Source organism: Gopherus flavomarginatus, chromosome 10, assembly GCF_025201925.1.
Source record: "Gopherus flavomarginatus isolate rGopFla2 chromosome 10, rGopFla2.mat.asm, whole genome shotgun sequence".
Lineage (NCBI taxonomy): Eukaryota > Metazoa > Chordata > Testudines > Testudinidae > Gopherus > Gopherus flavomarginatus.
Window position 1 is genome coordinate 82592535 of NC_066626.1, and position 9381 is coordinate 82601915.

General features: G+C 50.5%; 1 protein-coding gene across 7 annotated transcripts in view; it reads right to left on the reverse strand.

Moving 5' to 3' along the window:
• Positions 1-9131, reverse strand: part of STK11IP (serine/threonine kinase 11 interacting protein) — a 29500-nt gene extending 20369 nt beyond the window's left edge. Inside the window, exons 1-3 of one of the 7 annotated variants that reach the window (XM_050969649.1) lie at positions 9089-9131; positions 8631-8694; positions 7943-8145 (exon numbers count right to left, since the gene is read on the reverse strand). In XM_050969649.1, the coding sequence (XP_050825606.1) occupies positions 7943-8145; positions 8631-8694 (267 nt within the window). In that variant the 5' untranslated portion in view covers positions 9089-9131. The other 6 variants (XM_050969647.1, XM_050969651.1, XM_050969648.1 and 3 more) reach the window with 6 other exon arrangements.
• Between the last annotated feature and the right edge of the window lie 250 nt (positions 9132-9381).

Below are 9381 nucleotides of genomic sequence, written 5' to 3' on the forward strand. Positions count from 1 at the left end.
CATAGGAAAGTGTGCAGCTGTACCAGCATTAGCATGAGTGGGAGCTCTGGTATAGACAAAGCTCTGAAGTTGGACTAATTTTTCCCCACCATTCCGATTAGCCCTTCCTGTCAGTGGGTTTGACTTAGGCCTGGTCTACACCTAAAACTTAGATGTACCCAGCTACTTTGCTCGCGCTGTGAAAAAATGTGGTACTTTGTGCAATGTAGTTAAGAACATAAGAACGGCTATACCAGGCCAGACCAAAGGTCCATCCAGCCCAGTGTCCTGTCTGCCGACAATGGCCAATGCCAAGTGCCCCAGAGGGAGTGAAGCCAACTGGCAATGATCAAGTGATCTCTCTCCTGCCATCCATCTCCTTCCTCTGACAAACAGAGGCTAGGGACACCATTCCTTACCCGTCCTGGCTAATAGCCATTAATGGACTTAACCTCCATGAATTTATCCAGTTCCCTTTTTAAACACTGTTATAGTCCCAGCCTTCACAACCTCCTCAGGTAAGGAGTTCCACAGGTTGACTGTGCGCTGCGTGAAGAACTTCCTTGTATTTGTTTTAAGCCTGCTGCCTATTAAGTTGACCCAACCCATCTCTCCACCACCGTACATACAGCTAGGTAGACACAGAGGTGGATTAGCTACAATCAGCCAAAACCTCCTTATACCAACGCAGGAAGCGCCTGTGCTACAGCAATACAGCTGCAGTGCTGTAACTGTCACCCTAGTGACAGAGCCACAGCTCCGCTGCAGCTCCCGCCAGTGGTAACATCAAGTCTGCTGGAAAGGCGAGTGTTCTGTATTTCCCCAATGCAGCGATGGTCTGACCAGATCACAAGCAGAGGGTCTATAAAACAGACTGGGCCTCCCCAGGTTTTAGACTGTGTTGTATATAGGCCTCAAGCTCCAGCAGCCCTTGCTGAAAGGGGGCTTCCATCCTCCACCCACTATAGTTTATGGCTGCACCCAGTCACTGTCTCCCCACAGTATGATTTAGTTTTATTGAAATATGTTAATTAAAAACACAGGATGAGACTAAGAGCAGGAGCCAGAAAATCCAGAGGTCACTCCATTTATACAGCCATGGCACTGCACTGTCTAATCAAAGGTTAGACAGCATTGTGAGTTCTACCACACTGCACATGGAATAAGGGCACAACCGCAGATCTCTGCTTCTCTTGAGCACTTGTGTTAGCCAAACTGGTTTTCATTCAAGAGACACTCACCACGGCTGGAGCTCCAGGCCCCAACACCGCTGTCAAGAGCGCAGCTGGAAGGGTGGTTAATCACAGGGAGGGGTTTGCACAGAGGAGTATCTGTGCAGGGGGGGGGCCAGACTCACATTAACATTTGAGAAGAGCTTGTTTCAGGCTGGCCTTTGATCTGCCTCCTGATCATTTAATAGCCTCCCCCTTTATTTACATGGTGTACAGCCGAGTCTCAGACCGTTTCTCCAAACAGTCACTTACTGCTCAGTAACAGTAGCCACTTCCTTCCTTTCAGCGCTTGTTACAGACCTAGCTTATTAACTATGTGAAGACAAGCACACACCATAGAACCTTTGTACTCTGATGGGTCTGTATTTCCCAGGGAGCCTGGACATTCTGATCTCGTCGTGTTAACGATGCCCAGCTTGAGCCCAGATAATTCAAAAAGTTAATTCACATTCAAATACTGGACACATTTTAACCCTTCTTTTGCTGAAAGCATTAGTAGTGAGCCAAGCATCTCAGGTCTGACTCTCAGCACACTGCCCTTAGGCCTGGTCCACACAAAGTTAGGGCGACGCAAAGTGATTTATGTCAACCTACGCAGGTGCATCTACATTCAGATGAGTCTCCAGCTGACATCAGCGCCCTGTTAGGGTGATGCAGTAAAGCCAATTCCCCAAACAGGATGGACCATGTCTGACCTAATGAGGCCGACGCCATATGAGTGCGGACAGCGTGTGACCTATGTCTACACTAACATTCCTCCAGCAGCTGTTCCACAATACACCATTCCTTGCGGCAGTGACTGCTCAGGTCACAAATGTGAACTTCCCTGGCTGATGTCATAGTGACCTGAAGCCCCTGCCCCCTTAGAATACCCAACATTTTTAAATGCTTTTCCTGTTTGCCCAGCTTGATGCACACCTTGCAGCTCCCCCTTGCTGGGCTGCTGCATACAACATACCATGGGCCTGGAGCAGACAGGAGGTACCGGGTCTCCTAGGCCCATGGGGAGAAGCAGCTGTGCAAGCACAGCTACAGACCAACCACAGTAATATGGACAGCTACGGAGAGACGGCACAGGGTGTCATAAACAGATAGTTAAGGGTTAATGTCTCTTTTACCTGTAAAGGGTTAACAAACAGGGACCCAAACACCTGACCAGGGGACCAATCAGGAAACAAGATACTTTCAAATCTGGGTGGAGAGAAGCCTTTGTTTGTGGGTTTTGGGTTTGTGCGTTGTTCTCTCGGGGTGCTGGACGGGACTAGAGGTGCAACCAGGTTTCTGCTAATCTCCCTGCTACAGTCTCTTATCTATTCAGAATAGTTAGTAAGTAAAAAGGCGGTTATAGTCTTTTAACTTGTTTTTCTTATTGGCAGATGTGTACTTGCTGGAAGTAGCTTAAATTGTGTTTCTGCTGGAGAAAGCTTCTTTCTATTGTCTATACGCTAAAAAACCCTGTATATTTACCATCTTGAATACAGAGACAGTTTTTATGTTTTTTCCTTCTTTATTAAAGTTTTCCTTTTTTTAGAATCTAATTGATTTTTGGGTTATCTTTTGTAAGACTCCAGGGAAGGGAGTCTGCACTCACCAGGGAATTGGTGGGAGAAAGGAAAGGGAGGAGGGAAGAAAAACCTGATCTCTGCATCTCTCTCCGGGGAAGAAGGGAGGGGGAAGGGGTGATTCAAGGAGTTGAATCATGGTGATCTCCTAGTGTACCCAGGGCGGGAAAGAGCTGGGAGGAAGAAAAGGAGGGGGAAGGGAAATGGTTCATTCCCCTTTGTTGTGAGACTCAAGGAATCTGGGTCTTGGGGGTCCCCAGGGAAAGATTTGGGGAGACCAGAGTTTACTGGGTACTCAGAATCCTGATTGGTGGCAGCCTATCAGATCTAAGCTGGTAATTAAGCTTAGGGGAATTCATGCTAGTACCCATATTTTGGACGCTAACGTCCAGATTTGGGAATTATACTATGACACAGGGGATGCCGGCAAATGGGCATGATAGGGATCAGCCGCCGCGCCGTGTGAAAGCAAAGGAATAGCAGTAGGCATCCCACAAGCAGGAGCAGCAGAACCTCCCCAAAAGTGGGGGGAACCACCAGTGCCAGAACCATGCCCCCCCCCCCTCCACTCTTACAGATGGTAGAAAGTGATGGGGCTATAGCCCCCTGGCCCGGCACCCCTGACCACAAGGCCAGGGAGGTCAACCATCCATCTGGTGCCGAGTTGCAGGCCTGTCACTTTTACATCATGCTGCATGCCACACTGGGCAGAGATCCCAAGAGCACCCTGCAGATTGCTGTGGGTACCTCAGAGGAAACAGGGACCCCAGCCATGAACAGTGAGGAGACGTGCTGTGGGGGAGGGGAGAGAGGCTGAGGAGGAAGGTGTCAAGACACACAGCAAGCCTGGATTTAAGACTTCCTTGGAAACCAGCTAGTCGCATCTGCCAAGCCCGGAGGAGCCCAATGGAGCGGAAGGAAGAGTAGCGTGTGCACGCGTTTTTCCTCAACATGTTTTAAACAAAGACTGTGCCCTGCATCCCCAAGTTAAGCTCCAGGTAATGACTTGTCATTGTATTATTCATAGAAGTGGCAGCGGTGCAGATAGAGGCACAGTTGGCATCTGCTTTTCATTCCTGTCAGGTTAGGCAGGAGGGACATAGGGAGTGACTGTACCTAGAGATGTCCCTTGTATCCCAGAAGTCTCCAATGACACTCATGGAGATACACCGCAATCCTCTCCCAAAGCAGTCTAGGGATGACAGTCTTATTTCTTCCTCCACAGGAGGACATTTTTCCCATGCCACTCTGCCTGGCCTTTAGCAGAGACCACTGCAGCAAACAGGCCAAGATGGCTTCAGGACACCACCAGCATCTGAGCTATACTGTTGTTAGCCTGTTACCCTCAGCAGTGAGATACATCACCCCCGTCTGTTGAAAACAGGACCAATACTCAGTGCCATTGCCCTACGTACCTGTACCCATGGCAGTAGTGACCAAAATATTATTCGTTCATACAACCAAAAAGCTTAATGCCTCCCTCCTTCCCCCCGGTCTCCACCCCCACCCAGCCATACTCACAAGGCTAGGACTATGCCATGGTACTCCAGACCTGACGTGTCAATAAGCATGTCTTGTTAAATATATTAATAAGGGAATAGAGTTTTGAAGCTTATCTTTCCCTTTCTGTTCTGACTGTACATCCAATGATCCATCTGGTTATTGCAGCTCTGATGGGCACTCCCTCCCTGAAGAGCATCTGACCCTGATGAGGATGAGGTTCAGTGAGAATCTGCAAGTCAGCATTGCATTGGATTGCAAACAAAGGGCCTGGCAGGCGAACACACAGCATGCAGGAGGACAGAGGGAACAGATGCAGGTATCATAGCAAGAAAAGGAGAGGGTGATGCACAAGGACACAAAGGAGCTTCTTGGGCAACAAACAAATGCTACAGACTCTGGTTGACCTACATGTCCTACAGTCAAAGGACTGCAAAGGGTGTCGAGAACTCCATGGTAGCTGCCTCCTACACTCTCTGCACTCAACATACCAAGTGGCACCATGAACACATCTCTGTGCCTACCACTGTGCACCAAGGGACAGGAAAGAAAATCAGAGCTTCACATATATCAGCTGTGGTTCTCACAGGTCAGTGTGTTTAGCCAAAACGGATGATATTTTTGCACCGAAATGGACAGAAGGGTTTGCTGCTTTTCCAGTTTTAAAGTTCCGTTCTGTTAATTTATGTTCAATATTTGCATTGTCTTGTTTGCACATTTTGCCCTGTTTGAGTGACAAGTTTCTTTTTTTGGAAAATAAACTCATTTTTATTAGTTCACAGTACAGACTGCAGAACACAGACTCAAGGCATTCACTACTTGTAAGCATACAGCACCACAGAACTCATAGGTTCAAGACACCCAGTCATGTGTAGGTGCACAGCAAGCCCTACAGTGCAAAGGTTCAGTAAAACAGTGTAATACTTGTACATTTACACCATGCACTACACAATTCTAGGAGGATATAAACCTTCAGGGCCAGGACAGCACCAGGCACACAGCACTACTAATGGTCAGCCACAGAAGTGCTCTTTCAAAGCCTCCTGCAACCACTCAGCTCCACAATAAGCTATTATAATGGCCCTGGTGTTTGCCTCTTCAAACTCAGCTGCTCCACCTCCACCCTGTTGGCAGTTTTTAATATAGTCTGGGGCTACAACAAGATGTGCCATTTACTGCTGCAGATCCAGCCACAGCCGGAGATGATTAATAGCCCTACACACTTGCATGACAACAGCCCCCACTGTGGCTTTTCCAACTCCAAAATGATTTCCCATTGACCGGTGCGGCAAGCTTCCAGACTGGTCACTTCTCCTCTGTCATTGCAGCTGATTCTGGTGTGTCTGCGCTTGAGAGTGGGGTGAGCTCAGCATACAGATCCAGGAATGTGGCCTTTCACACCCAAAAGTTCTGCAGCCACTGCTCACCCTCCCAAACCTGCATTATGATGCAATGCCACCAGTCAGTGCTCATTTCTTGGGCCCAGAAGCAGCACTCCACCATCTGCAGCTGTTCTGTGAATGCCACCAGAACCCTGAATTGTTTTTTGCTGTACCCCATAACAATCTGTCCTTGAAGAAATCGTGATATCCTTTGCTGTTGCACACTGGCAGGAAGAACGGCAACACCAGAGGATCATTCATCCTGTATTTGCAATGTTCATGAGAACAGGGCAGAGCTGAGAGAGATCCAGGCTTCTGTTGGAGATGGCAGGAGCCAAGAAGTGCCACACAGATTTGTAAAATTAAAAAAATAGGGCATGAAAATTATTGGCTGGCATTATGGGATGGAGAAAGTTGTATGGTGGGGAACTTGACCCCTAACTCCAGGAGATTCCCTGAGAAACTTATTTCTAGTCCACAAAACAATGCAAGCATTTTCCCCAAAAGGCATTGTGCTATATGGTGGCACAAACACTAGGATACTTACCTGTGTTACAGTGCACTTCGCATTGACACGAGAGCTTCTGGTGAGTACACACCACACCAATGCAAGCAGCCATGCATGCACATGCACAAGCAACAGATTGACTTTGGCAGCTGTACACTGACAACTCATGTTGACTAAAGTTGGTAGTGTACACAGTCTTACATGCAAAATCATGCTCTGAAATGTCTCTAGTCTCGGTTTGCCAGAAGCTGGGAACAGGCAACAGGGGATGGGTCACTTGAGGATTCCCTGTTCTGTTTATTCCCTTTGGGGCACCTGGCATTGGCCACTGTCAGGAGTCACGATACTGGGCTAGAAGGACCTTTGGTCTGACCCAGTCTGGCCGTTTTTATGTTCCGTCTACCCCAAGAACATCTGGCAGCGTAGGAACTGTGAACATTAGCTGTGCTGACTGAAGCGCTCTGTCTGGACAGCTGTGTCTACCCCAAGGGTTTTCTGGGCATAGTCAGGGCGTTTTCACACCCATGACTGTAACAGCTTGGCCAGCATTAAGTGTAGACAAAGTCACGCCATTCCCATCCTGGAACTCCCAGGCTGTTTTCATTTACAATCAGTAATAGACATCTTCAATATGCTCTTGGGTCTGGTTTCAGCTCACCCCATCTCCACTCCTCTCCCACTACCTAGCACACCCTTCTTACGCTTGGGGCAAAAGTCTTCTCCTCTAACTCTTGTCATCTCTACTAGTTCAAAGGTCTTCTGAAACTCTCACCTTTGCCTTCATCTCAGTTATTGGTCTTTTTACAATCCATTTACAAAGTGTACATCCAGAGCATTTCTAGCAATTCCCCTTCCCACTACAATCATGCAGATAGCCATTGGTCTAGCCAAATCATTGGAACCCAACAAGTAGTAGCCATGCACCCTTGCTAAGACAACGGATGTTATCTCTAACTTTCTCAAGCCTACCACCACCACCTACACCCTCAGACCTACAAAGCCTGAGCCAGACAGCTAGCTCATCCATGCCTCCGTCTCCACCAGATACTGTTAACATATTCACACACATTTTATGATTTACCCTTCAGTTTATTCACTACAATGCCAACCCTACCAGGGTCTGCTTTGATATTCCTCTGTTGTCCTGTTTTTAACCCTGCAAAACCTTTTGGAGACCGTTTGCTGGGAAAGATGCAATACCAAATAAATACATGTCATTACAGGAACACTATGGTTCCACATTCTACCTGAGGCATTGACAGAATTGGGGGCACAGAGGCAAGAACTTTGATACACATGCAATAGAGCAGGGGTAGGCAACCTATGGCACGTGTGCCAAAGGTGGCACACAAGCGGATTTTCAGTGGCACTCACACTGCCTGGGTCCTGGCCACCGGTCCAGGGGGCTCTGCATTTTAATTTAATTTTAAATGAAACTTAAAACATTTTAAAAACCTTATTTACTTTTCATACAACAATAGTTTAGTTATACATTATAGACTTATGGAAAGAGACCTTCTAAAAATGTTAAAATGTATTACCGGCATGCAAAACCTTAAATTAGAGTGAATAAATGAAGACTCAGCACACCACTTCTGAAAGGTTGCCGACCCCTGCAATAGAGGGATAACCATTACTTCTCAAATGAACCCATTCTGGCATGGGGACACAGAGAAATCTGCTTCAGCAGTCCAACCTACCCCTGCAGAATGCTAAGCTTACAATAATCATTCCCCCTTCCCCACAAAAATCATGACAGGGCACCTTTTCATTACAGACCTTCAGGGAGAGAGTCTTCTGCAAGATGTCAAACAAGAACTGGGCCTGGAGAATGGCAGATGTGTCAGCTGGATGTGATGGAAGGGCAATGAAACCATGGTTCTGGTTCCGAGACACCAGATGCTGCTCAAAGACCTGTGTCAGATGTTGCAGAGTGGAGGTGAGCAAGGTGAGGGTGCTAGTGCCATCTAGAACCAAGTCTCCTGTGAAAGAGATCAGACCATTAACAAACCCAATGTATCTGCAGTTCCATCCATAATTCACTTCACCACTTCCAGTGGTGTGACTGAAGGCCAGGAAGGGGACCTTTCTCCCATGGTCATGAGCCATACCTAGCACCAATCTATTTGCCTGACATGACCACATTAAATCACTGCCCCTGCCCCCCAGCATCCCCCCAGCCCCCGCACTGCCCCAGCCTGCACTGCCCCAGCCCCCCAGCATCCCCCGCCACCAGCCCGCACCGCCCCCCCAAACCTCCAGCATCCACCGCCCTCGCCACCAGCCCGCACCGGCCCCCCAAACCCCCAGCCCCCCAGCATCCCCCGCCACCAGCCCGCACCGCCCCCCCAGCCCCCCAGCATCCCCCGCCACCAGCCCGCACCGCCCCCCCAGCCCCCCAGCATCCACCGCCCCCGCCCCCCTCGGGGATCCCACGGGCCGAGCCTGGGAGCCGGCCGTGCCTCACCGGAGTCCTGGAGAAGCCGCGCTAAGCCCTGGACCAGCATCTCCCCGGGTGCCGCAGGCGCCATCTGTAAGGGGCGGGGAGAAGCGTCACGGCCACACCCGCGCTCCCGCGCCGAGAAGCCCGTTGCTCGGCCCCGGGCGGGGCAGGCCTGGGGGGCGGACGGGCCCCGGGTGACGCCCCCCCCTCCCCGCGGCCCACACCGGCCCCCCTCGGCAGCACCCGCGAGGCTCCGGCAGGAGGGGGCCGGGGATCGAGCTCCCGCCCCCGGACTGAGACCCCGGGGCGGCCTCGCGCCCCCCCACTCACTTCCGCGTTACCACAGAGTGTGGGAGTCTCACGGGCAGAGCGGCTCCCCTGGGACCCCTCACTTCCGCGTTACCACAGAGTGTGAGTCTCACGGGCAGAGCGGCTCCCCTGGGACCCCTCACTTCCGCGTTACCACAGAGTGTGAGTCTCACGGGCAGAGCGGCTCCCCTGGGACCCCTCACTTCCGCGTTACCATAGAGTGTGGGAGTCTCACGGGCAGAGCGGCTCCCCTGGGACCCCTCACTTACGCGTTACCATAGAGTCCAAAGACCACGGGCAGAGCGGCTCCGCCGGGCGCCCTTCATTACTGCGCTACCATAGAGTCCGCCTCAGAGAGTCACCCGCCAGGCAAGAGCAAAACGTAGCGCTGGGGTCACTCCCCCCGCCCTCCCCAAACACACCCACCCTTCCCCTCCCCCTACAGACCCCCCCCGAACCCCTCCCG